Raw genomic sequence first — 27,990 nt, forward strand, 5'->3', positions numbered from 1 at the left:
ACCTATGTTGGCAATGTCATTTTTGCCCAGCAACTTTTGTGTGTGGATTTTCATTTTTTGAAATATGGCAACCCTAGACTAGATGACACTGGAAGTCCCTCCCTACTGAATGATTCTGTGACTTGGTCCAATGTCATTCAGTGAACATGCCCCCCATAACAGTTTGGGTGGTGGTGTACAAAACAAAAATGACTGCAGCAGTCAGACTAACCCACTCTTGTGTATCAAAACAACTCCATCTGGTTTTACCAACCGGAAATCCAGGGTAGGACATGTTTTCTTGGCAGTGGAAAAGGGGAAGATAAGAAAACAGCTTACGCAGTTAGAAACTGCAAAGCTCTACTCTCTCCTCGGCTTTTGCCCTCTTTGACTCAGAAGAGAGAAATAAAGGGACACTGGTATGGATTTCTAGGACAGATTTGACTTCTGAAACTTTTGGCTTTGGTGAAACAGGAGCCAGAGGGGTTTGGGTGCCCCTCCCACTTTTTAGCAAATCATTCAAGGAGACATAAGAAATTTGATCCTCCTGTATTCCCTGTGCAAGTGAAAGGCACGCTAGAAGGTAAGGCACTTTAGCAAACCCTGGAATCTCTTAGTGAATACAGTTTTGCTGGTGAGGGGTCTCTCTCTCTCTCTCTCTCTCTCTCTCTCTCTCTCTCGTGTGTGTTTGTGTGTGTGTTTGTGTGTGTATGTGTATGTATGTGCATTTAATTGTTTTTTTTGAAATTAGAGAGCATTTTCTATGTAAATGCATCACACAGGGAAGCTGACACCATTTTTTAAAATTGCAATTCCATAAAAGCAATTACAAGAGACAGGATCAGCAGTTAAAAACTATTCTTAAAAACTCTTTCTAAACACACACATACACACTTGCACAGACACAGGAAAAATGGGTGCCTGTTGCATAAGGACGAGATGAAATGGTTCAAGGTTTATTTAGAATTGTGTCTCTTAAATACGGTAAGTCTAAACCAAAAAGGGGTTTGAAGGGATGACACAGCTGTTTTGTTAAGACACCAACAGGACGGGAACAATATGAATCAACAATTGTGCATGCCAACTGAGTTATAATCAAGCTGCTAGGAACTGGATTTCTTCAGACGCTTTAAAAAGAAGAGTGTATAATAATAATGATGATAACAACAACAACAATAATAATAGATTTCATTTGTATCCCACCCTCCCTGGCCAAGACTGGGCTCAGGGTGGCTAACATCAAAGTATATAATACATTAGAACATAAAAACAGACAATCAATTAAAATACAGCTTAAAATCAGATTTAAACTCAGAATAAAATCAGATGGCAAACCACGAATTATAACTATAGGGGTTGGGAACATTAAGTGCTCACCAGGCCCAGCTATTTGTGTTGGTCTCATATGAGCTGGTGAGAAGAGTTAGAGAGGCTACTTTCATGCAGGGTCTTGTAAAAAAAAGGGGGGGTCAGACTGGGCCCTGACCAAAGGCCTGGTGGAACAGCTCCGTCTTGCAGGCCCTGCAGAAAGATGTCAAGTCCCGCAGGGCCCTGGTCTCTTGTGACAAAGCGTTTCACCAGGTTGGGGCCAGAGTCGAAAAGGCTCTGGCCCTGGTTGAGGCCAGCCTAACCTTCTTGAGGCCTGGGACCTCCAAGGTGTTATTGTTTGCTGACCGTAAGCTCCTCTACAGGGTATACCAGGACAAGGGTCCTAGGCTGTATCGGGCTTTAAAGGTCAAAGCCAGCACCTTAAACCTGATCCTGTACTCCATCGGGAGCCAGTGCAGCTGGTATAGCACTGGATGAATGTGATTCCACGGCGAGGATCCCATAAGGAGCCTCGCTGCGGCATTCTGCACCTACTGGAGTTTCTGGGTCAGCTTCACGGGCAGCCCCGCATAGAGCAAATTACAATAATCAAATCTGGAGGTGACCGTTGCATGGATCACAGTGGCAAGATCAGGGCGGGAAAGGTAAGGGACCACCTGCTTAGCACGGTGAAGGTGGAAAAATGCTGCCTTTGCTGTAGCTGCAACCTGCGCCTCCATAGAGAGGGAGGTGTCGAAGGTTACGCCCAGACTCCTGACAGAAGGCGCTGGTGCTAACTGCGTCCCCCCCCCCAAGAGATGGGAGTTGGCCCCCCAACCCCATGTCATCCCAACCCAGCCAGAGGACTTTTGTCTTCGAAGTATTTAACTTCAACCAGCTCCCACGTAACCATCTAGCCGCAGCTTCCAAACATCTGGTCAGTATAGTCCATTTAGAGAAACTTTCCTGGTTTCAGAGACCTTTTAGATGGCAATGTGTATTCCATCACTTACTTCAAAATGGGTTCAGGCAAATTATCCCTTATTGGATAATTTCCACGTTTTATGTGATACTCCACATGGCAAAGCCACTTCTCGAAAAGTACTGGAATCTAGTGCAAGTTGAGTGCTCATTTCCATGTTATTCACTTCCAGGGGGTGGGCGGAACTGCTTGCAAGAGCTGGGAAATTGCAGGAGATTTGTGCTGTAATTTCATGTGATGAAATCTGGTCTAGTATCCCAGGATACAGTCATTCTTGTTATTTAAAATGCTAGCGCAACAGATCAATCAGAAAGCTAAAGTTCCATAACACAACAGCTATCAAAGGGAACCTGGGATAGAATGGCTAGTGTTAAGTACACAAGAAGAGCCTCTTGGATCAGGCCATTGGCCCATCTAGTCCACCGTCCTGTTCTCCCAGTGGCCAGGCCGGTGCCTATAGGAAGCCCGCAAGCAGGATCCAAGCACAAGAGCACCCTCCTCTCCTGTGGTTTCCAGCAACTGGCATTCAGAAGGATTTCTGCCTCCAGCTGTGGAGGCAGAGCATACCCATCATGGCTACTAGCCATTGACAGCATTTCCCTCCATGAATTTGTCTAATCATCTTTTAAAGCCATCAAGTTTGTTGGCCATCTCTGCTTCCTGTGAGAGTGAGTTCCACAGTTTAACAAAATGGTCTCAGAGTTTAACTAGCATTATAATCAGGAAAACTAACACAATAATATCCACGTCTGAATGCAACCTTAGCAATGTGGGGATTGAGGGGAGAGGTCCTCCTGCTCATTCTGCTGAACCCTGGACTTCTTTCCCAAGTCCTGCCCCGATGGCACCACAGACAGGGACCAAGCTGCTTTCCATGACATATTAGTAATGACAGCTCTACAGACTCAAGAGTTACTAAGGCAGAAGATCAGAAACCTCAGTGGGATTGCAGGAAAGGGAGTGTCATGGTGGTAAGAAATTTGACTGAGTTCTCAGCTGAAAGCAAACCTACCTAATTCACCCTCTCCGAAACAATACACAACCCAAAACGTGCTCTGAATTTTGCAATGTAGTTCGCTAACCAAATACTTTCTTCTTTATTTCATATCCTGCCTTTCCATTTTCATGCTCAAAGCACTTAAAATGAAGAAAACTATGATAATAATCAATCAGTACAAAAACACACATGATAATAACAGGAACAATCTACAAAATCAGAATCTGGGAGAAAACTGAGGACTGACCCCTCCATCTGCTGCTGTCTTTGGACACAATGGGACGCGGGTGGCGCTGTGGGTTAAACCACAGAGCCTAGGACTTGCCGGTCAGAAGGTTGGCACTTCGAATCCACACGATGGGGTGAGCTCCCGTTGTTCAGTCCCAGTTCTTGCCAACCTAGCAGTTCAAAAGCACAAAGTGCAAGTAGAGAAATAGGTACCGTTCCAGCGGGAAGGTAAATGGCGTTTCCATGCGCTGCTCTGGTTCACCAGAAACAGCTTAGTCATGCTGGCCACATGACCCGGAAGCTGTCTGCGGACAAACGTCTCCCTCGGCCAATAAAGTGAGATGAGCGCCACAACCCCAGAGTCGGTCACGACTGGACCTAATGGTCAGGGGTCCCTTTACCTTTACCTTTAATGTGTTCAAATACACATATACTAGATCAGCAATGACTGATAAAAATGAATTAAATTAGGAGGGTTGGTTTGTAAAACTATGTCTGTTAGGAAAATGGCATACAGAAAAGTGTATATTGGGAAAGGTGCCCACTGAAATGCTGACAAATTTTCATGGGCACTTTAAAACAAGAACAACCCAGGGACATGCAGGAATATGGAGCTGAATTTAAGATTGGGACAATGAGAAACTGGAAATCGAGAGATTCACTCTTTCCTGGTGATTACCAAGGAATAGGCTGCTTTCAGTTTGCAAATAACCTTGGATTTTTTAAAAATTAAAAAATCCTAAGCTTAAATAACAGAAAGCAAAACAGATTGACATTTCAACACTACTCTTTCCATACAAGTAATCACAGCTCAATATGCTTCTTTCAGGAGAGGGGGGTGTCGATTGGCAGTGTGTGTGTGTGACCCAAGAACCTTGCAGTGGATGGAGAAAGAACCTTGCAGTGGATGGAGAAAGAACCTTGCAGTGGATGGAGAAAAGAAACAACAATACTGTTGTGCCAAAGTTCTAAGCGAGTTAAATTAGTTATGAACCAGTGCTTTTTATTTATGTCTGCATTCCGGAAGTACACTCAAAGGAACGGGGAAAGTTGCCCTTAAAGCTTTCTGATATTTAACACTACAGCTTGACAATTGGCAGGGGGCTGTTTGTAAATAAGCCTGAACAGTCGTGTTCACCTGATTACAGGTAGCTGGGGACCACAATTGCTTTGTGAACCAACCCTTGTTCTCTTAATAATGGGTTTAGCAAAGTGGTTAGGAAACTGAGCTGCACATGACTTAGGGAGTCCCTGCTTTAAACATTATCTCTCCCATGCGATCATTTGGCAATATGAAGGCAAGCCCCCCTTTAGTCCTCCCTTCCATAATATGGGGTATAATAATACTGACCTTACAAGAGGGATGAGGAATCTGTGGTCCTCTAGAGGAATGGTGGGAGACCTTGAGCCAAGCCCAAGGGTCAAGTTAGACCTGCCTGTTATGCACCAGACATCATATGACATGAGATGAGGTGCAGATAGGCACACAACTGAGCTTAAAAGCAGGATCCACAGGCACTACGGATTTCAAACCATGGGCAGCAAAGGAAAATGGGTCCCCTGAAGTCATTGTGTCTTGATGTGGTTGACAGGTGGGAGGTCTTTCAAAGCTGGTCCACAGGACATGGAGGAGGTTAAGGATCTAGCCCACTGGCTGAATCCTGTTTCCCACTACTAGTCTAAAGGGAAAAACTCAAAAGTGTGAATGGGGATAAGCGGTTCACATTGCACCTCCCCTCCAACCTCCAAATATCCCAGTGTTCACTGAGGAAGATCTGCAGGGGACTTCCACTCACATTTGCTTGAACACGATTATGCAAACTCCTCCATGCAATGCAAGTTCTTGCTTTATCAGGGTCCTCAATTGCAGAGAGTTCTGCTTGTGTTCAAGTGGAGTGTGGAAATGCCATAGCTCAGTGACAGAGCATCTGTTTTGCACAAGAAGGTGCCAGGTAGAGATGGAATGTATAAGGATGGAGGGCCACTGCCAGTCAGTGTGGGCAATATATGGAGCTAGATGGACCAATGGTATATGGCAGTATATGGCAGCTACCTTTGTTTCTGATCCAACACAGGGAAGACCAGAGACTCAGTATGTGGGGTGATGTGCATGGGGATGTTGGGAACAGGACTTGTGTGTGTCATTCTGTGCCTGATGAAGCTTTCATGTGTTTGGGCTAACACTTGAACACACTTTATATGTTGTTGGCACTCCACTCCCACCTGTGCCAGCCAGCATGGCCAATGACCAGAGGGGATGGGATCTGCAGTCCAACAATATCTGGAGGTCCACAGGTTCCTCAACCATGCCTTATAGAGTTAAAAGTACAGCTATATAAAACATACGAACGCTTTGTACACTTGAAAGTATCATCATTCCCAACAACTGTAAAATAGAACAGAGATCATGCAAAGAGGTAGAATAATCTAATTATTCACACACCTCTCTCTCTCTCTCTCTCTCTCTCTCTCTCTCTCTCTCTCTCTCTCCCTGCCATATCCAGGACAGTAGGAGGAAAAACTCATCAACATGAATATCGAGGAGTATTTTGCAAGAATTTCCTACAAAGGCCCCCAGGAATGCCTGGACTTAGAAACGTTAACAGCAGTCTTTCAACATCACATCCGATCGGTGCCGTTTGAAAACCTCAGCATGCACTGCGGCGAAACCATTCAGATAGACTTAGAATCAGTCTACGACAAAATTGTGAAGCGGAATCGTGGTGGCTGGTGCATGGAGAACAACCACCTCTTATTCTGGGTCTTTCAGACAATGGGCTACGATACCAGCCTTTTAGGAGGCTACGTTTACAGCCCTCCTCAAGACGCCTATGAGAAAGACATGAATCACCTCCTGCTGAAAGTGGTGATTGACGGCAAGGCCTACATTGTGGACGGCGGCTTTGGGATAGCCTACCAAATGTGGCAGCCAATGGAACTGGTGTCTGGGAAAGATCAGCCTCAGACACCGGGCATCTTCCGCTTCACTGAAGACAATGGAGTGTGGTATTTTGACAAAATGAAGCGCAAGCAGTGCACAGTAGATACCGACAACATATTCCCCTCCTCTGTTACCCCAGAAAACATGACCTGCAAGAAAGTTTTCTCATTTACCCTTCAGCCACGGACGATAGAAGAGTTTCGGCCTATGAACCTGCATCTTCAAACTGCTCCAGATTCCCTGTTTGTGAAGAAGTCTATCTGTAGCCTGCAGACCACCAGCGGCTTTCAGGTTTTGATTGGGTGGACGTTGACGGAAACCACATATAACTACAAGGGCCACGTGGATCTGGTGAAAAGCACCACCCTTACTGATGAGGAAGTGGAGAAAACTCTGCAGGAGCGATTCAACATAAGATTAGATAAGAAGCTTGTCCCCATTAACACCAGCTTGATATCCATGTTTTGATTTGAAGAGCTACCAGAGCTACAAACATTCAAAGCAAATTGGGAGGATGATGCTTGGATCACAGAATCATAGAATTGTAGAGTTGGAAGGGACCCTGAGGGTCATCTAGGACAACTCCCTTCAATGCAGGAATCTCAACTAGACATGATGATGATGAATGTAATAATGTTTTTTCTCGATTAATATTTTGCCATTCATTGCTATGATGGAGTGTGAAATCAACAGTAATTTTTATCACCAACTCATGCTGAAAATAAAGAAGATAACATCAACAAAATGTAAAGGTTGCTGTGTTGCCCCATGAGAAAAAATCCTAAATCCTAAAATGGGGGCGGGGGGAGAGATAGCAAACATTTGATGTTAGGAATGCAGATGTTAGGAAGCAGGAACATTCAATTATTGATTCACCACATTTAACAATATAAAACCCAGCTGTTAATCAGGGCAGTCTTCATCTTAGGGAGAAAAAATAGGCAAAGGCATCTTGTTTATACCACATTTCTAAAACTTTTTATTCTGGTGGGAGGGCTTTGAGAGAAGTCAAAAAGGGAGATGGGACCTGCCATGGCTCAGCTGGAACCACTCAGCTATATGGGTTGCAACCAACGTTAATTCTACTTGGAGTAGACCCACTGACTGCCTTAGAGACGTTAATTTTAATAGGTCTACTCTGAGAAGGATTTAGTCAGCAACAACCCATTGAAATTAATTTGTTGTTTAGTCGTTTAGTCGTGTCCGACTCTTCATGACCCGATGGATCAGAGCACGCCAGGCACTCCTGTCTTCCACTACCTCCTGCAGTTTGGTCAAATTCATGTTCGTAGTTTCGAGAACACTGTCCAACCATCTTGTCCTCCATCGTCCCCTTCTCCTTGTGCCCTCCATCTTTCCCAGCATCAGGGTCTTTTCCAGGGAGTCTTCTCTTCTCATGAGGTGACCAAAGTGTTGGAGCCTCAGCTTCAGGATGTCCTTCCAGTGAGCATTCAGGGCAGATTTCCTTAAGAATGGATAGGTTTGATCTTCTTGCAGTCCATGGGACTCTCAAGAGTCTCCTCCATTTAGGTTCATTAATTTCAATAAGGATACTCTCACTAGAACTTAAGAAGCATAAAGATCCCTGTGGTACTGGCCAAATCTAATCCAGCATCATTGTTCTCAGTGGCCAACCAGATGCCCATGAGAAGCCTACAAGCACAAAGGCACAATAGCAGCTCTACCCTCCTGCAGCTTCAGTAACTAATTCAGAAGTATTACTGTCTCTGAGCATGGAGACAAAGCATAGCCATCCCGTCTAGTAGCTATTGATGGCCTTATCCTCCATGAATTTGTCTCATCCTCTTTTCGAGCCATCCAAGTTTTTCACCATCACTATAATCGTGAGGGAGCGACTCTGCAATGCTGGATACAAGCTACTGATTTCAGTGGTCCAATGCCCCATATTACGTGTCCAGCTGTTTCTCATATCAAGCAAGCTGTTTTGTTGTGTTAGGACACCACTTTAAAAAAGTTAAGAACCAAAGTTCAATCAGTTCATGGATCAGTGGAACTGGAATATGTGCAGACATTTCAGATGGACTTTCTCCCCTCCAAACTTTTTAATGACCAACCCCCAATAAGACGAGAGAGAGAGAGGGGAAGAACGGAAGGATTAAGATCTTTGCAGATCTGAAACTGAAAAATTCAGCTCAGCTCTTTATACACACAGTACAGCAGACTGCAATCCGAAAAGCACAGGGAAATCTCAAAACAAAAACAGATAAATATCTTAACAGGTAAGATTTTTTTTGTTTTGTTGTTTTTTAAAAAACTCTTAAGAGCAACTTTAACTGGTGTAGACCCTTTGATTTTGGATAGGCCCTCCTGGTCCTCTATAGCCTGCAGATCTACATCTGGCCACAACCAAGAACCCGATCTTTTATGTCGTCGTGCTGGAATGGCCTCCTCCAGAAATAAGAAATGCACCAACTTTGAAATCATTTCATTGGATGCTGAACACTTACTTGCCTTCACTGGCTGTTGATGTTAGTCACTGTAGAATTTTAAGCAATTCTAAGTAAACTGATGGAGCTTGATTTAAAAACAGTTTGTATATTTTTGTGTTGTATTTGTTTATTTTTGAATTGCATTTTATGCAACTGTACACCATTTTGAAATGTTCCAATAGCAGTACAGTCGTACCTTGGAAGTCGAACAGCTTAGTTCCCAAACGTTTTGGCTCCCGAACATCACAAACCCAGAAGTGACTGTTTGCGAACTATTTTTAGAAGCCGAACATCCAACGGGGCTTCTGCAGCTTCCAATTGGCTGCAGGAAATTCCTGCAGCCATCAGAAGTCGTGCTTTGGTTTTCAAACATTTTGGAAGTCAAAGGGACTTCCGGAATGGATTCCATTCAGCTTCCAAGGTACGACTGTATATAAATATCTTAAATCATATATAAATTTCTGCTGAATGTGTAAAACTGCTTAGACTGAGTCAGACCATTAATCTATTTGTCCACTTTAGGTGGTGGTGGCTCTACAGGGGCTTAGGCAGAGGAAGCAGTTTTATACCAAGATCATTTGTCCATATAACATAATATTGCCTATACTGACTGGCAGTTACCCTTCCACAGTAATCTTTCATGGTCCTACCTGGAGATGTTAAGAAACCTGGAACCTTCTGTATGCAAAGCACCTGCTCTGCTAGAGAGCTACAGCCCTTGTTACTGATGCAGAAAACACAACCTCCGCAAACAAACCAGTTCACCATACTCAACACATGCATACCAGGTTGCAAGAGCACTATCAAAGGAGAGTCTTTGTTAGGCACTTAGTAGATCTAAACAGGTATTTGTTCCTGCACTTCTCTGCTTCAGCTATGCAATTTCTTTGATGCTACTCTCCTTAAATATATTCAGAGAAACCACTGTGCAAGCTGGCAGGACAGGGAAAGAAGCCTTTCAGGCTGTCATAATTTTTAATTAGCTGCTTTAACATTTGCCTTCCAGGAAACATGAACATTGAAGAATATTTCACAAGGATTAGCTACAAAGGCTCTCTCGAAAAACTGGATTTTGGAACCTTAGCGGCGATCTTCCAGCACCACATACGAGCTGTGCCCTTTGAAAACCTTAGCATCCACTGCGGGGAGACGATTACTCTAGACTTAGATCATGTTTACAACAAGATTGTGAAGGAAAAACGAGGGGGTTGGTGCATGGAGAATAACCAGCTTTTGTCTTGGGTTCTGAAAAAGCTGGGATATAACACCACCATACTGGGAGCTTATGTTTACAACCCACAGCAAAACACCTATGCCACTCAGATGACACATCTCATCATCAAGGTGGTCATTGACGAGAGGGCTTACATCGTTGATGCAGGCTTTGGTGTCTCCTACCAAATGTGGCAACCGTTGGAGCTGGTGTCCGGCAAAGACCAGCCACAAATGCCTGGGATCTTTCGTTTCACAGAAGACAACGGTATTTGGTACTATGAGAAAATAAGAAGGAAGCAATACATTCCCAGTCAAAATTTTGCCAACTCAGATCTCTTGGAAAAAAGGGAGCGCAGGAGTATCTACCTGTTCAGCCTTGAGCCAAGGACAGTAGAAGACTTTCGGTTCCAGTGCTCCTATCTCCAAACATCCCCAGATTCCGTGTTTACCAAGAAATCTATCTGCAGCCTCCAGACAAATGATGGGTTTAGGGCTTTGATTGGATGGACACTTGTGGAGACAAAATTTAACCACACGGAAGGCACAGATCTGGTGAAGCACACAACGCTGAGTGATGACGAGGTGGAGAAAACACTGAGAGAGAAATTTGGTATAACTCTGGAGAACAAGCTTGTTCCTATTAACATCAAAGCGACATATACCATCTAGTGTAGAAAACAAAACATGGCACAATGCTATGGAATTGCAACAAGCTTTACCATCTTCTTAAATCCATCATTCTGTAAATTGCAGTTATGATTAAAACCTGTCCATAAGCTGTAAGCACCCCATGTTAGGCAGAAGAGGATAATTGTATATTGTGGGGTTTTTTTCACCAGCACTGACAACCCTGTAGATGCAAACCAGTGACTGCAAAGTACTTAACATGTCTTGGATAATGAATTTTGAAACGATTTAAGCACTTCAAAATGGAGGGATCTGCATTTCACGTTTTATTAAGTTACATGGATCTGAATTCAAAGCAGGACTTGCTCCGATATGTACCCAGAACTAATGTGTGAACGAGGGATACTCCAGTCATTTCAATACAGGAAGCTTGTCTAAAGGAATGTTTTTAAGCAAACTGCCATCCTTTATTAACATAAAATGGGGCAGCCCTACAAAGGATACACTGCATCCATGAAAAAATGGGAATTTTAGAATTCAAATATCTTAGCTGCCAACAAGCTAGTTCACATTAAAAGCTACATGACCTAAAATGTTAGCAACAGACTGAACTCACCCTCTCTTCTTACCCCTAGAGTCTAATGCTGATCATCTTTTACGGAGCTCTGCACAGGTATTGTGAAAGGGAAGCTTTAATTAAAATACTTCATATACTCATCTCGGATTTGTGAGGGCACATATTTTTGACAAACACAATGTTTAATATAGTGAGCAGGCGGTGAAAATCCTATGTGAAGCCTTAATCTGAAAAATATGGATATTGATATAATTTTAATTACACGAACTAATATTGACAGAGGCTTTTGCTCCAGTCTCCATTTATTTCTGTTCATATATACACTGGTAACACTTGTGAGAGTTATACTTAAGTCACCAACGCTAATGAAGTCTTGGTCTGTGTAGTTCCCCCAACCAGCTTTACGGATCTGCTATTACAGTACAATGCTTAAAATTCCTCCAAGCCAATCAAAAAATCCTTCAGATTCATATCTCTGTAGACTATTTTGTATGTGGCTTACTGCACAGCAAGTTCTTTTTGGAGAAATGGCTTTCTGGTCCTTATGAAGCTGTCCATGTTTTGGGGGAATCCACCCTCCCCCCCCCCCCCCAATTTGGAATGTTGGACTTAAAAAAACCAAACAAACAGCTTCTGCAACAAATATTAAATTCCATATAAGACAAAGAGATAAAGGTGCTTCAAATGTTTAATTCTGATTTTACAACTCCACGGGGTTGAGGAGAACTGCGAAATGCCTGGAGGATCAGGCCTGCTTCCACTGTTTATTCATTTCCACTATTTAAGTGAATACAAGTGGGTGAAAGTCCCAGTAAAATTTTACTTAGCAAGACGGGGGTATATACCACCTTAGCAAGACGGGGGTATATACCACCTTTATCTTCAAAGGAGTTCAAGGTGGTACACAAGGTTCTCCTCCTCCCCATTTGATCCTTACAACAACCCTGTGAGGTAGGTTAGGCTGAGACATGGTGACTGGCCCAAGGTCACCCAGTGAGCTTCATGGCTGAGCGGGGATTCAAACCCTGCTCTCTAGTTCAACACACTAACCATTACACCATACTGGATCTGAGTTTTAGATACTCTGGACCTATTTTAGGAGATGGGATGTATTAGACTGCCCTTTTAAGCATATCAATATTTTCAGCTTTTGTTTTGGCTTCATATTGGCTTTAATTCTTGCATTAAAATTTTTGCATTAAAAGTCGTTCTGAGTTTAAATTTCATTTCCAGAAAGTGATGAATAAGTCCTAATACCATAGCTAATAATAAAAAAAGAACAAGGACAACAACTTTCCCTCCGCCTAACTAGGCTGCTGAAAGCTTGCAGGTGGAGGAGAGCTGGAAAGGTTTTTATGAGAAAGGACTTTGAGCTCAATTCCAGTAGAGAAAACAAATTTCTGGGTTGAAATACACTCAGATGTATCCTCTCCCTCAATTCTGTGTTCACCCCTCACTTGACCCGAGCTAGTAGACCTCTGAGTTCTGGCAGGGGAAAGGGAGGGAGGGTGGAGAACACAAACTAGATATTGCAAGCTTGAAGTCCACCAGCACCTGCAGTAAACTACAGCAACAGGGACCAAAGTCTAATTGCATTTATGGATCAGTGAAGTCAAAGAGACAGGATTCTGCCAGGATCAGCAGAATCGGACATTTCTACGATTTGAAAAGCTTCAGTACAAAATGGGGGGTGGGGTGGCAGGGAAGCTCTGTAGAAGAAGGGCTCTGGAAACATCAGCCAAAGGAATGGTGAAAGGTTCAACTGAATGGGTACAAAACCGTGATGAACTTTATCGCCAAATTCAGACCATAACACATAACAAAGTCCTTCAAAAATGCATCTCTCTGAGACACTGCATTATGCCTCCTGGGCTGCATTCACGCAGCAGTTTCTTCCATTTCCCCCTTTTCGCATTATATTTGAGCTTGCAGAAATGATTCCTTACATTTCCGGAAAACTAATGGAATACAGTCAGTGCTTTTTCCCCCCTAGGGGACCGTAGGGGTACGCATACCCCTAAACATTTTGTGAATCTAAGTTTGGCCTCATTGAGGGGCATTATTTCAGTATGAGTAGGAAAACGAGTTCCCTTAAACATTTTTTTAAGGAAAAAAGCACTGAATGTTGTGCAAGTTTAGGTCTCATTTCCCTGTGATTCGATTCCAGAAAAACATGTTTGCAGCCCCCTTAACCCAGAATATCACAGGAGTAAAGTGACACAATTCAGAATGTGGCACTTTCCTATTTTTTTTTTTTTATGAGTAGGGGGCAGGATCATGGGGAACAGAAGCATGTGCGGAAAGTGTGGGGGAGTAGTGATGTCGTCCCATGACGCTCATTGTTGTGTCACACCATACAGACTGATGTGAATGAAATTTAGGGCAACATGCTGGTATATCCGTCAAAAAGCCACAGTTTCATAGCACAACAACACTAGCATTATAACCAGGAAAATTAATGTATTTCAGGAGGCACCCTATGGGTTTCACTTAGTTAGTTTTGGCAGCCAGGATGTCAATGCAATTGCTGCTGCTGTCCTTTGAAGTGTCAGCAAAAATAAAAACGCAAGAAAAAGAAGTTGTGACTCCACCACTGCTAAGCATGATACACACACACACACACACAATTTTATCATCCCCCTGGAAAAAAATCAGTGAAATGGTCCCCTCCACAAAGAGGGTGGAGGATTTTAAGAGGCTACTTGGACACAGTTTAGCTTGGATTGCTGGTGACTAACAGGGAAACAAAAACCCTCTCTACTTTCCCCCCAAACAGGACTTGAGTCATAAGGGAAATACCGTATTTTTTGCTCTATAAGACTCACTTTTTCCCTCCTAAAAAGTAAGGGGAAATGTGTGTGCGTCTTATGGAGCGAATGCAGGCTGCGCAGCTATCCCAGAAGCCAGAACAGCAAGAGGGATTGCTGCTTTCACTGCACAGCGATCCCTCTTGCTGTTCTGGCTTCTGAGATTGAGAATATTTTTTTTCTTGTTTTCCTCCTCCAAAAACTAGGTGCGTCTTGTGGTCTGATGCGTTTTACAGAGCAAATTTATTCATTAATGAGTAAGAATGGCAAAGTGGGGCGTGTTCAGAGTTGTTCTCCTCAAATGATAGTCAATAAATCATTTCCTAGCTGAAAACACATTTTTTTCAAAAATTGGGAAAGGGAAGGGAGACGCTGTACAATCATTAACTTTTACTCCTGATCGGTGATGCTTTGTGGCCAGATTTTGAGTAATTGACCCAGCAGCATTTAATTAGCTCTGGAAAGTTAAAGAAGCTAACACATCAGATTTTTCTGACAGTAATAAGACCCCCTTCTCAAGTTAGAAAAAAGCCTTTATCTTTACACATGTGATCCGCCTTGAATAGCTAATAAGGTATTTTTGAGACCAAGGTTTTCATCTGTGTATCATAAGCGCAAAATACTCCAGGCATTGAGATACTTACTTTTTGTATAATTGAGCCTGGGGCCTTGTTTCAATTAACTGTCCAATTCCATCCTGCGCTGGATCCAACCCTTTTCCATGAGCACAAAGCCACTGGAAGGAATTCAATCCATAGTCTTCATGTACAAATAAATTTACTAATTGCCCAAAACTCCTTAACAGTCAATAGAAGGCATACTTCTATTTGTTTTTTTGCTATTATTTTTCCTGGTGAAAATGTTGATAAAGGTAATTAAACAAAATCAAACATTAGCCCAAATAAATTTATTGAGATGTGAAGCTACAAGAACAGGTGACTCTGCCTTCCCTCCCTTCTCTCTTTTACGGGTCACAGTTTTAAACAGGCAAAAGTATTGGGGCGAGGACCTTAAAACTGCCCTAGAAAATTAAAAATACACCAATAAAAATATTTTTCAAGGACATAAATCAATTATGTAAATTAACTTTTTAAAAAAAGAAATATACTTTCTCAGCAACTCCCTGTTACCCTAGCAATATGTATAAAGAATATATATATGTGTGTTTGTGTGTGTGTGTGTGTGTGTGTATATATATAAAGTATATATATATATTCACTATCATATAACAGGGTTGCAACTCACCTGGCTTTGACACACTCTGCATGCAGTTAAGATTCATAATCTAAAGCTGTCCTCAGTCACGTGTGACAACCTGTCTGCTTCATGCAGTGCTCAGTCAGTGCCTGTGCTCTTAAATGCCTATGCTAAAAACTGTACAGAGATCAAGAGTATGTAAAATGTTCATTTATGTAGCTGCCAACTCCAAAAAATAAAAATAAAAAATGCATCAGTCCCAGTGACACAAAGAGATCCAGGGATTTATAAAAATAACTCATATTACCATGGTCCAAAATAAGTTTTTAAAGGGCACAGAAAGCATCCAAGTGATTTAATCTTGAGGTTTCAAAAACATTTTCTTTGCTTTGGTAGGCCTCGTGTTGCTGTTTTCATCCTCTTCTATGTCTTCCACCATGTGTCGGTTCCTCTTCTTTAAGAATTTCTTCCCAATAGTTCCCACTAAAGTTTCGTACCTAGAAAAAAAACGCAGTAAGTTAAGGAAAATACTTTACCATTTGAGAACAAGACCGTGGCTCTTCCATCTCCTCTCATCCCTCCTCATTGTCCATGCTTCGCTGAGGGGCTGAGGGGAGCTGGAGTTCAACAACACCTGCAGGGCCATCAGTTCCCTCTCCTTGCCTTAAGGTCTTTGAAAGCAGTAGCAGCAAAAGTGGCACCTTGCAGATGTTGTTAAGCTCCAACTCCCATCAGCCAGTACAGCCAATGGTCAAGGGTGATGAAAGCTGGAGTCCAAAGTACCCGGTTGGGAGAGGATATTGTAGATGATGATCGCCATCTGAGGTCCCCCACAGGAGGTCTGGAGGGTGGCAACATGAGAACAGGCCATATCAGTGGTGGCTCCCCACTTATGGAATGCTCTCCATGAAAAGGCTTGCCTGGCACCATCATTATATATCTCTAGGCTCCAGGCAAAAAACATTCATTTATATAGCCTTTGACTTTTAACTATCAACTATTGATGGCCCAATTATTGCATGGGCGGGCTATTTTAATGTAGGCTTTGGGGTGTGTGTTTTTTCTCGGTGGTTTTAATGTATGCATTCCCTTTTTTTTTTTTTTTGCATAAAATATTGTAAGTCACTTTGATCTGCCAAAGAAAAAGAGTGACTAATAAATTGAATAAATAATAATAATAATAAAAGGCAGCAGTGAGTCAGATGGCCCAGTAGTTCGATTTGGGTGTAACAAAGCCTTCAATCAGCTATTATCAATGTTAACCAACTCACTGCACAGCCGGAATGGAATGAGCTTCCAATAAACCCTCACCTGAAGCATCTTCTACTGCAGGTGCACCACTTTAAAAAATAAATAAATTGGTGTTTACTATAGAAGCTGGGGTGTTGATTTATTGGTATTCCTCTGCAAGTTTTAAAAGCGAACATACAAATGGATTTCAACAAACATTTTTCTATAAATGGTTATATATTATTCCCTTGGAGCCAACCCCCCACCCCCCGGCATTTGCAGTCTGTATAACTTGCAATAAGTTACTATTGATGTAGCTGACTTCCAGCTAGAGTGCCTAGAGAAAACAGGTTATTTTTAAAACACACAAACCAAAACCAACAACTCATCAGATCATCTCACTTCCACTATAAAATACTCTGTTGAAGAAACAACAGCACCACACACAAGAAGAAGTGCTTTGTATGTCAAGCATGTGGTTGTTTGGGAGGTTTCCACTTTGTAAGGAGAAAAGGCAGCAACACATCTTCTGGGTAATGTCATCTGTGTCATAAATGGTAATGGTTACCTTCTGGCCATTTCTTCATCCGATACATCAGCCTCCATTGCATTATCTTCCTCTTCGATTTCTTCTGTCTTGTACTTTGAGTTCATCTGGATCATTAACTTCTGAAAACGAAAAACTGGGTTATCAGTTTCAAGCACTGCACTCCTTGAAGAATGTCAAGGGGACAGATTTGGCAATAAGAGCAACGACCATTCCCCCTCCTTTTTCTTTTTTAAAAAAGATGGGCACAGGCAGAATGTAGATTTGTGCATATAAGATTGTAACCCTTCCTTTGCCTTTATTTTATTACAACTATAGCCCACCTTCCTTCCATCACAGAGCCCATGGTGGGCGGTCTCCAACGAAGTAGTTCTGCTAGGGCAAGGATCTCTGCTTCAGCAACAGAACTTGCCCTTGCTCTCATCTCCCTATATGCCTCCTCTCACTGAAATGCTCTGGAGCTTGAAAAGAACCCCCAGAACATATTTAGGGGGCACGTGGTGGGTGGAGAGGGAAAACTGCTTCTTTGGATAATTCCCAGGGTTTTCTAGGAAGTCTTCCAACCAGATAATACTGAGCACACTCAGCCCGGCTTAGATCCAGCAAAGTGGCCGGCCTTCTATCCAGCTGTATAATGCAGACCTGAGTTAATACAATGTCAATTTCATGGACTAGAACCAACTAGTAGCCTCCAGTCCATGAAAGTCTATGCCACAATAGATCTGCTAGATCCTTCTATGTGCCACAGAACTATTTCTCGTGTGTGTTTGACGAAGCAGACTAAAATGGCTATCTCTTTGGAATGCAGCAGAGAAACTGCCTGAGCAGTAGTGTTCTCTGATCAGAAGTCTTTCTCCAGGAAATCCCACCTTCAGAGATGAGAGGCAGCTGGGGAGAGAGGGCTGTAGTGGTGGTCTCTTCTACTACAATTTGTTAGCATATCTGACCCAGGCACTTTTGCAGTGCTTCAGAGTATACAAAGCGTTATATATATTTGTATTGATGAACTGTATGGACCAGTTGCCTTTGGCTCATCCTCAGTTACCACTTAGCAGCAGCCAATCCATCAGGCTGCTGCCAAGGGAGAGATAGGAAGAACAATCCACTTTATTGACTCTACCAAGAGATCTGCTTCCTTTGGCCCCACCTCACTTTAAGCACTTTCATCCCATTATGTTGATGAGAGAATTCAGCAACTTTAAGAAATGTGCCTGAGCTTCCTTGCTTTCTTTTCCTCTTCCTGCCCCATGCCTTTTTCCTTTTGGGTCTTTGTAAGCCTGGGGACAGTTTTCTTCTCCTTCTTTCCTTTCTATCTATTTAACTGTAAACCACTCTAACAGCCACTCGAAGAGCAAAGTAAAAATCCCAGTCCTTTAAATAACTAAATAAACAAGCCCTGTAGGTATAATCACACCCCTCCCCCCCGTATTTATGGCAGGGGATGGGGTTACGGATGAGAGGACCTGTAGCTAATTGTGGCAGAGGTGGAATCTGCAAGTTAAGCTTTCTGTGCTTTGAAAAAAAAGAAAAAGAAACATTAACGCTTCTTTGCTCACTCTTTCAACCATGATGCTACAGCAGAAGCGGAAAGGATAAAGGAGTGCCCTTGACAATACCTCCACTTCAGGGTTGAAACCTTTAAATGACATTCTGCCATACAGGAGGTCTTCACATGGCACAAAGCTTCTTTCTTCTATAATAAAGCTCCTGTAAATAAATAATAATAAAATAGAAGTCTTAGAGAGAGTCAAACAAGCAAGGTTACCTTAGCATTGTCGTAGGAGGACTGTCAGGAGATAAAGACTGACAAAGGAAAAGCCATAGCTCAGTGGCAGAGCCTTTGCTTTGCATCCAGAAGGTCTTGAGTTCAATCTCTGGAATTTCCAGGCACTCACTCATTTGGTTTATACACTGCCTTGTCAACATAAGGACCCCTGGGTGGCAAACACATAAATAATGGTATGTTTTTAAGGCATTCTAAAAACAGCTACAAAACATTCTAAAAGCAATTAAAAACATTCTCTCAGCCAGATTCCAGGGTTTCAAGGAACTGTGCCTTTCAGCCATCAAATGCCTGGGTAAACAGGAATGTTTTTAAATGCCTCTCGAACATCAATAATGAGCGAGGGAGACACAAATGGGGCACTGCTACTGAAAAGGAAGGTCGTGGGTTAATGCCAACTTGGCATCCTCCAGCAGTGGCACCACCAAGGCCTCACCTGCCGATGTTAGGATTCGAGATGGGGAAGACTCACATCTGAAACCCTGGGCAGCAGCAGACAGCCTGTGTAGATGATACTGAGCTAGAGGGACCAACAGTCTGACTCGATATACTGCAGCTTCCTATGTCCCATGATGCTGTAGTGTTTTAGAAGGCATTTCTGGTTTTGCTCCTCATTCATGGAATGTGTGGGGGGACAAACTTACTCCTTTTCCTTTAGCTCTGGCAGATCCAGGAACCAATGTTCTTTGCTGATTATTTTCTTTTCCTCCTCTTCAAGCTGCTTTTTGGTTTCTGAATCCAAGCCCCTTTGCATGAACTGAAAGACAAGACGCATAAAAAAAAAAGTCTCCTCCGTGGGCAGAGAGTGCCAATGGTTTTATACATGAAATATCTCCAAAATGCAATTTCTAGAGAGATGGCTAGTAGCAAATGAAGAATTTACTGTGGCATAAGCATTTATGGAAACCCCTGTGTGGGTTTTGCATATATAATCCAGGTGCAGAGAGAAAAGTAATGCTTTCTGACAAAGTGAGGTTGAAGGATCAAGGAATTTATTATCTTTCTCAAATATACCAATATTTGAACTCAGGTGCTAAGCTGTGATGGCTAAAGGGGCCACAGCTCAGAAACAGAGCATATCCTTTGTATGCAGAAGGTCCCAGAATCAATCTCCAGCATTTCCAGGTATAGCAAGGAAAGTCCTCTGTCTAAAAACCTGGAGAGAGACAGTCAGTCAGTGCACACAATATTGAGCCGGATTGTCTGACTCGTATAACGCAGCTTCCTATGTAAAATGGTTATTTAGAAAGCAGGAAGTATCAGCCTATCTGGGAAACTGTGGAGAAAAAATATTCTGGAAAAGTAACTTAAGAGGGCAATCTGCCCCTCTCTTTCCCCAGAGAAGCCAATGAGAGCTAAATATTCTGAATGCACATATACTGCTGAACACTGGAAAGTATTTTAGCATTTCGAAAGAGCAGGGTCAGAAATCGTGGGTTTTTCTTAGCTGGTACCATCTCTTGCACCATGCTGTGTTTTCATATATATTTTTGTTTAAAAAATTGTTGGCAGCTTTTCTCAGCGGTGCAAATATTCATTTCAGAAATGCAGGGAAAGCATTATTGATGCACTGAGGTTCAGAAAGACTTCCAAACGCCCCAAGCAACTGATTTTAAGTATGCATGAACAGCTTTCATCTTTGGGAAGTATTGCTAAGATACTGAATGAGGGCAATTGAAGTCTCTGTTAACTATTTTAATAGACCAAGCATGGAAACGGAGGAGGAGGAAAACACTTGCGCTTCAAGAGGACTAGAAAGGTCCTCACAGCACTGTGCAAAAGCTAAATTCTGCAGTCAATGTGGCATACTGTGGTGCTTGTTCTGCAGACTTTGTGTATAACTTTATATATACAGTGGTACCTCAGGTTAAGTACTTAATTCGTTCTGGAGGTCCGTTCTTACCTGAAACTGTTCTTAACCTGAAGCACCACTTTAGTTAATGGGGCCTCCTGCTGCTGCCGCCCCACCGGAGCACAATTTCTGTTCTCATCCTGAAGCAAAGTTTTTAACCTGAAGCACTATTTCTGGGTTAGCAGCGTCTGCAACCTGAAGCGTATGTAACCTGAAGCGTATGTAACCCGAGGTACCACTGTAACTCCTTGCTGAGTTGTACAAGGCCAGCACTGAGACTAAGGAGAAGGTGGCTGTAGGCAGATAGGTGAGCCCTGGTGAGGCCAGTGAGGTTGGTGGGACAGCGCCTTGTTCACCCCAATGGACCACCCTCCACCACTTCTCAGAACTGGTGAAAAAGAGGGGAAGAGGAAAAGAGGATCACAAGTAAATGAAGGGAACTGGTTACTCATTCAATCGTAAATCTCAATGGGCAAATTTCCCCTATAAGTACCCAGTTAACTATCATTATATTTATGTATAAAACAAGAGATTAGACACCAAAGAGCTACAGATAAAAATACCTAACCAGTTTCAGCAGCTGCAAGGCTATTAAAACTCTGTAAATGAGCATTTTTTGGGGCTTCCAGGGCCGAAGCACTGTGTCCTGGGGGGAAATATATCAAGCTGTGAAGAAAGAACTAAGGGTGAGAGAGACACTAAAATCCCCTGCTGATATGTGATGTAGCTCCATAGCCAGCAGGATGTGTGGGAAAGGAAGAGCGGGAGAGGAATCTGTGCTGAGGGATATGCCAGAAACAAGCCAAAGGCCACTGCTAATTTGCATTTCATTTGCATACCAGTTGGGGTAAAACAACACACTGTTATGCTGAAACCAGTACAAAAACATATTGGGCTATATCCAACTAAGTTTTACTCAGGGCAGGCCCACTGAAATTATGGCCCTAACCCAATCACGCCTCTTGATTTCTATGGGTCTACTTTGAGTTAGACTAGCCCTGGATGCAACTCATTGAACTGGAACTTGAAAATTCTTGATACTCAGACTTCGGAATACTGGAAGCTGTGTTTTGCCAAGTCAGATCACTGGCCATTTAGCTGAGTAATGTTTATAACCAGTTGTGGGCAGACTTCAGGCTTGGAGGATCTAGTTTGCCTTGTCGTGTTTTGTTTATGTTCCTGGAACATAACCCAATATCTTCTACAATAAGGGTAGGCAAACCAGTGGCCCCAGATAACACAGCCCATTGTCAAGGATGATGGGACCTGAAGTCCATCAACATCACAAGGACCTCAGGATTCCTCACCCATCCCAGAGCAGATAGGTGGCCCTCAGTAGAAAAGTCAATGTGGACAGAGATCCTGGAGAGTAAAAATTTTTTTGAAAACCACCTACTTAGGCAGTGAAAGACTTGCGATTTTTCTATGTCCCAATTAAACCAATAAAAATATCTAATCCCCGTCCTGTTAGCCAATGGTGTGACTGGTATCAGGAATCATTTCTTGAGTCAGAGAGGCTACACTGGATCTAAAGAGGGGAGATGGAAAGGGCTGGTGTGTGGCAAGGGAATTCATGAAAGTTATGAACTCTACACAGTTATGAACCATCTCTGGTCCCGAAAGGTCTGCAACCAAGATTCAGCTGTGCTTGCAGAAGTTGTGTGCAGTTCTATTTGCCTGTTTAGAGTCTCTCTTTGTTTCTTCAAAGCTTTAGAGTTTGTGTGCATTGGGGACCTAAAGGCTCACTTGACTCTCAGCAAGCTTTGCAGCGAGGGATTTGGGAAAACAACAGGGTAGAGCCTCCAGCAGAATTCGACTTGCTGATGTTATTTAAAATGTTTTCCTGGGGAGCACTGGCAGGGGAAAAGGCCACTTTCCACTTTGATGTGGCTGCAGAAAAGTAGAGACTTTCCAGCTAGCAAACAGGGCAGGCTTCTTGCTCATAGCGAAGTCCCAGATAAGAAACCGCTGGGCTTTGTTAATAATTATGGCCCAGCACTAGCAGTTAAAATAAAGAAATAAATACATGCATTCACAGCAAGTTGTTTTCAGACAACATGGGGTTGAATCCAATGAACTGTGTAACTAGTTCATCGTCTCTAATATTTTACAGTTGAATCAGGGTACCTCAGTTTAAAAACAGTCCCGCTTACGAAAGATTTGGTTTACAAATCAAGTAGTGTCCCGGTTTGCGAACTTTACCTCGGTCTAAGAACGGAATCCAAACGGTGGAAGGGCACTGGCGGCGGGAGGCCTTATTAGGGAAAGCGCGCCTCTGTTTAAGAGCAGTTTCAGTTAAAGAACGGACTTCCAGAACAGATTAAGTTCGTAAACCGAGGTACCACTGTACTTGGGTACTTCTCATTCCCTAAGAAGAACAGTTTCGCAGTTCCCGCATCCCTGCCTAAGAGCACAGACTGCAAATGGATCATTTGGCACCTTCCACATGCTACATTTGCTAATGGCCCTTCAACAGAGTGCCCTGTAGTTTCTGAAGCAGGATGCGGCAGCTAAATGACTGTAACAGGCAGTAAACTATAATAGTAAACAGAAAACAAACCACCTGAAGATAGGCTTTGCATTTTGAGAGCTGCAGGTGAACAAAGGAAGCTGTTTTATAAAAGGACGGACCATTGGTCCTTCCAGCGCTGACTGGCAGCAGATCTCCCGAGGTTTCAGAGAGGGTTCTTTCCCAGGCATAACTGGATCCCAGTTCCACGGAGGGGGTGCTCTTGTGCTAAGGTCCTGCTTTCTGTTTTTTTGCTCTACCTAACCAAGTACATGTAAGTCATGAGAAAGATCTGTGTTACAGTCAGCCTTTGTGTTGGAGCACATGGCCTGTGGAAGTGTTCCTGACTGATCTTAGCCATGGTTGGTCAGAAGCCCCAATGATCTGACACAATAAAATTCACTTCCAAGTAAACAGGATTAGAGGTTAGGGCTCTGTCCTGAGCATGCACCACCAAAAGCAAAGCTTAATTCTGAATAAACAGGATGATCATCGAACTGCCCCACAGTCATTTCCAGATAACCTTTTTTTTAATTGCCTTCTGATGTAGGGCTACCCCCTGATACAATGTAAACTGTGACAGACTAAAAATATTTTCTTTTTCCCCCTTTCTTGTTTAAAAATAATAATAAAAAATATCGCCCTGCTTGTTACATGAGTTGGAGGTAATTTTAATCTCAAAGATGAAGGTAAAACAGGAACGGCACAACCACAAAACTGAAGCAAACAAACCATGAAGGCCTGGCGATATTGAGTTATAAATACTTAATGAGTATTTATATTTTTAAAAATTAATGGCAATTAAACTCAAGATGTTGTTCCCTGGAAGCGGAGCGATCATCAATCACACTGCCGTGTTCTTCTTCCACTGAGTTGCGTGCTACATTATCGAACAGCGACGGAGCCCATTAGCCGCTGAGCCAAGACTAATTCCACTAAGGGCTTGACACTGGATCCGCAAATCCAAGGGCGATCGCTAGGTCAGGGCTTTATTCATCTCTTTCTCTCTCTCCCCCCCCCCCCAACCTGCCACGCAATTACACTGAGGAGTTGTGGGAGGGAATTATGAGTAATATTAACACAGTTACAGCATTACCAGTCAATGCAAAACTCTAGGCAGCAAAAGAACATTTAGGTTGGACAAAATGCAATAAAACTGAGGGCAGATTCACACCATACATTTAAAGCTCACGACTTCCCCCACATCCCACATGGAATTCTGGGAACTGCAGTTTGTTCAGAATGCTGGGAATTGTAGCTCTGTGAGGGGGAAACAACAATCTCCAGGATTCTTTGGGAGAAGCCATCTGCTTTAAATCTGCATTGAATGTGCATTTTGGGGCCATGCAAAAGCTCTCCCCCCCGCCCCCTCTAGGAATTTTGAGTGCTGACGTTACAGGTCTTTGGAATAGACTATACTGTGGTGAAGTCATGGGAGGATATATTTTGTAGATTGGGGTATATATCTTGATCGCTTTCCCAGATTGGATTACTTTACTGTGTTTTAACTTTGGATTTTATATTTTTCTTTCTGTCTGTTATGTACTTTTTTATATTGTACATCACCTTCCAACACCTTGAACAAGGCAATTCATAAATCTAATAAATAGATTTGTTAGTGTGCATACAGCCCTATGCTGCATACAGCCTTATGCGTGCAAACATGTTTGACCCCTGACATCTCCACTTTAAAGTATTAAGACCAGGGGTCTGCAACCTGTAGCCCATGAGCCACAAGCGGCCCACGGGGGTCGTTTAAATGGCCCCCGAGCCATCCCCGAACTGAGCTGCCGGCTCAGTGGCACAGCACAGAGCGGGGACTCACTTCCACGGCGCCGGAAATCGCGTCTGCGCATGCGCATCTGACCCATGGAGCGACCTCTGAAGGAGTGAACTGGCCCAGGCAAGGTAAACCTTGCCAACCCCTGATTAAGACCATAAGCTGTTCCCTAGTCAATAGAATGGACAGATGGGCAGATATTTTGATGTAGCATGTGCAGTTTCCTATATCCCTAAGTTCTGATGCTTTCCCCTAGAATCCTGTATACTTCAGCTTAGTTCAAAAGCTCTGGTGGCATTCATTCTTACTCTCAGTGAGAACAAGCACAGTCCAAAATCTGTGACATTACATTTACATCCTATGTTTCCTCCAAGAATTTCAATGGAACACATTGCCCTCCTCCTCCCCCTTCTATCCTCACAAGGGAGGGAGGTTAGGCTGAGAGACAGTGACTGGCCCAAGGTCACCTAGTAAGCACTATGGCCAAGCTTAGATTTGAACCCTGGTCTTAGGATAAGGTTCACCAATATATTCCAAGCTGTGGTGTAACTAGTAGGAGGCAGGGGATAAGGCCACTGTGTATGTGAAGTTACTGCTGAATGGAAAAAATCAAACAAAAGTCACAGAACTGGAACCACCATGGATTCTGATATTATCAGTTTGGCTCTGATAAAACATTTATACTGAAATGGAGCTTGCATTGGTAACATCAAGGATAAATGTTGCATTTTCACTTTAATTTTGAGCCACTGCATTTCAGACTTTCTGAACTCCACACCTAGTCCCTAAAACTTTTATCAGCCACTCCATACCAACCATCTGTTCTGTGGGTGTCCAGAAATCTTCATGCATACCTACAGGTGAAACTCAGAAAATTAGAATATCGTGGAAAAGTTCATTTATTTCAGTAATTCAGCTTAAAAGGCGAAACTAATATGAGATCGACTCATGACATGCAAAGCGAGATATGTCATGCCTTTATTTGTTATAATTGTGATGATCATGGCATACAGCTGATGAAACCCCAAACTAACAATCTCAGAAAATTAGAATATTAAATGAAATCAGCAAAACAAGGATTGCAAATAGAGCAATATTGGACCTCTGAGAAGTAGAAGCATGCATATGTACTCAGTACTTGGTTTGGGCCCCTTTTGCATCAATTACTGCTTCAATGCGGCGTGGCATGGTTGCTATCAGCCTGTGGCACTGCAAATCTCTTTTTTGATGAGAGCAGCTTTTGCATCTCATTTGGAAACCAAGGACCCAGAGTCTGGAGGAAGAATGGGGAGGCACACAATGCCAGATGCTTGAAGTCCAGTGTGAAGTTTCCACAGTCTGTGTTGATTTGGGGAGCCATGTCATCAGCTGGTGTTGGTCCACTGTGCTTCATTAAGTCCAGTGTCAATGCAGCCATCTACCAGGAGATTTTAGAGCACTTCATGCTTCCTTCCGCAGACGAGCTTTATGGGGATGCTGACTTCATTTTCCAGCAGGACTTTAGCACCTGCCCACACTGCCAAAAGTACCAAAACCTGGTTCAGTGCCCATGGGATTACTGTGCTTGATTGGCCAGCAAACTTGCCTGATCTGAACCCCATAGAGAATCTATGGGGCATTGCCAAGAGACAGATGAGAGACATGAGACCGAGCAATGCAGAAGAGCTGAAGGCTGCTATTGAAGCTTCCTGGTCTTCCATAACACCTTAGCAGTTTCACCTTTTAAGTTGAATTACTGAAATAAATGAACTTTTCCATGATATTCTAATTTTCCGAGTTTCACCTGTAATATTGTGTTGTAACCTAATACCTTGGGGTGAAGGGTGGTTAATAAACCGTAAGTGAAACAACAATATAATTGTGTGAATTCTGCCACTTGAGAAGGAAGACTTTCTAAGAACACAGTACATACTTTCCTTTGAGCACTGAAAAAAACTTGGTACATGCTTCCCACTGAAAACCAGTCAAACGCATACCCCAAAATCTAAAATTTGTAAGAACACCTTGCAAAACAGGTCTGTGAAGGCAGATCAAACCTCCATGCACCTTAATTTAGGTTAGGCACTTTAATTTAAGCATGACCTAATTTGTGTTGCGGTTCAGCCCCAGGTTCCAATTTATTTCAGTCCCTGGAGGCTAGAAAACATGGGGGGATTATCTCTGCCTCTGAGCATGGGCAGAGAGCATTTCCAAATGCTTGCCCTACCAGAAGGAACCTGGTGTCCTAGGATAATTCTACTGAGGCAGGTACTGGTGATCATGCTTGAACCCCGGCACCTCTCTTTTCCAAGCTACAGCGCGCAGATGGGAGGGGTGGTCTCCTTCTGCGGCTCCACCCGAAGCCCCTCGACTCCTCTCGCGTTGCCTAAGAAGCCATTCGGCTGCGCTCGGCTTCCCTTTCCCCGCCCCGTTCCAAACACGAAGCCGTTCGGCTGACCTTTTCCCCTGAGATTCGATCCGACCTGTCTCTCCCTCGCCTATTCCCGAAGCCGCTCGGCTTCCTGTCGTCCGTAAAGCAGCCGCTCGACTCTCTTCGGCTTGTCACCCGAAGCTTTTCGGAAAGGAACGAATTGGCCCCGCCCCTTCCCGAAGCCATTCGGCTCGGTTTCCTTCGGCGCCCGTTCACATAATCTCCACAGCGTGCTCTTACCTTCATGCGCAGCAGATTCTTGGACAGCTTACTCTTCACGTCCCGAGCCATGACGGCGACAGGCTGCCGCTGAGGGGCACTTTGGCTCGCTGCTGACCTTCTTAGTCTTCCCTTGCACCCACCGGGCCGCGGCCTCGCCCTCCACACGCCTCAATCTAGGGACTGTTACTGAACATGCGCGGTCCTTTGCACGCATGCCTGGTAGAGCTGTCTGACGCCTGCTTGTCAGCTTCATGCCCTCACTTTGAGCCAGCCACCACCCCCTTCCCCTGACAGCGTGGAGGCATCAAACGTGGAATCATTTCTAAGAAACGTGGATTGTGCAAAATAT

The 27,990-nt window shown here is 43.4% G+C and overlaps 3 protein-coding genes across 3 annotated transcripts in view; 1 reads left to right on the forward strand and 2 right to left on the reverse strand.

Moving 5' to 3' along the window:
- Nucleotides 1-27,990, reverse strand: part of SDR42E1 (short chain dehydrogenase/reductase family 42E, member 1) — a 582,710-nt gene that overhangs the window by 74,551 nt on the left and 480,169 nt on the right. The window lies entirely within an intron of this gene.
- On the forward strand, nt 208-13,533 carry LOC307223380 (uncharacterized protein). Its single transcript, XM_079989347.1, has 3 exons — nt 208-562; nt 5,999-6,896; nt 9,860-13,533. Exons 2-3 carry the CDS (start codon nt 6,025-6,027, stop codon nt 10,767-10,769), a joined length of 1,782 nt encoding a protein of 593 aa, XP_079845473.1. The 5' UTR covers nt 208-562; nt 5,999-6,024; the 3' UTR covers nt 10,770-13,533.
- On the reverse strand, nt 15,004-27,838 carry MPHOSPH6 (M-phase phosphoprotein 6). The gene is made up of 5 exons (XM_079988945.1): nt 27,660-27,838; nt 19,513-19,625; nt 18,702-18,792; nt 17,107-17,207; nt 15,004-15,805 (listed from the first exon to the last, which is right to left on the reverse strand). Exons 1-5 carry the CDS (start codon nt 27,708-27,710, stop codon nt 15,664-15,666), a joined length of 498 nt encoding a protein of 165 aa, XP_079845071.1. The 5' UTR covers nt 27,711-27,838; the 3' UTR covers nt 15,004-15,663.

The sequence above is a fragment of the Podarcis cretensis genome (genome assembly GCF_951804945.1).
Source record: "Podarcis cretensis genome assembly, chromosome: 8".
In the NCBI taxonomy this organism is placed as follows: Eukaryota; Metazoa; Chordata; class Lepidosauria; order Squamata; family Lacertidae; genus Podarcis; species Podarcis cretensis.

Excerpts from the sequence above, each read along its gene's own strand:
- LOC307223380 (XM_079989347.1), top strand. The coding sequence starts at position 6,025 with ATGAATATCGAGGAGTATTTTGCAAGAATTTCCTACAAAGGCCCCCAG. Across the intron at positions 6,897-9,859 it reads AACACCAGCTTGATATCCAT|TTTAATTAGCTGCTTTAACA; the intron begins GTTTTGATTTGA and ends GCTGTCATAATT.
- MPHOSPH6 (XM_079988945.1), bottom strand. The coding sequence starts at position 27,710 with ATGGCTCGGGACGTGAAGAGTAAGCTGTCCAAGAATCTGCTGCGCATG. Across the intron at positions 18,793-19,512 it reads CCAGAGCTAAAGGAAAAGGA|GAGCTTTATTATAGAAGAAA; the intron begins GTAAGTTTGTCC and ends ATTTATTTACAG. Across the intron at positions 15,806-17,106 it reads GATGAAGAAATGGCCAGAAG|GTACGAAACTTTAGTGGGAA; the intron begins GTAACCATTACC and ends TTTTTTTTCTAG.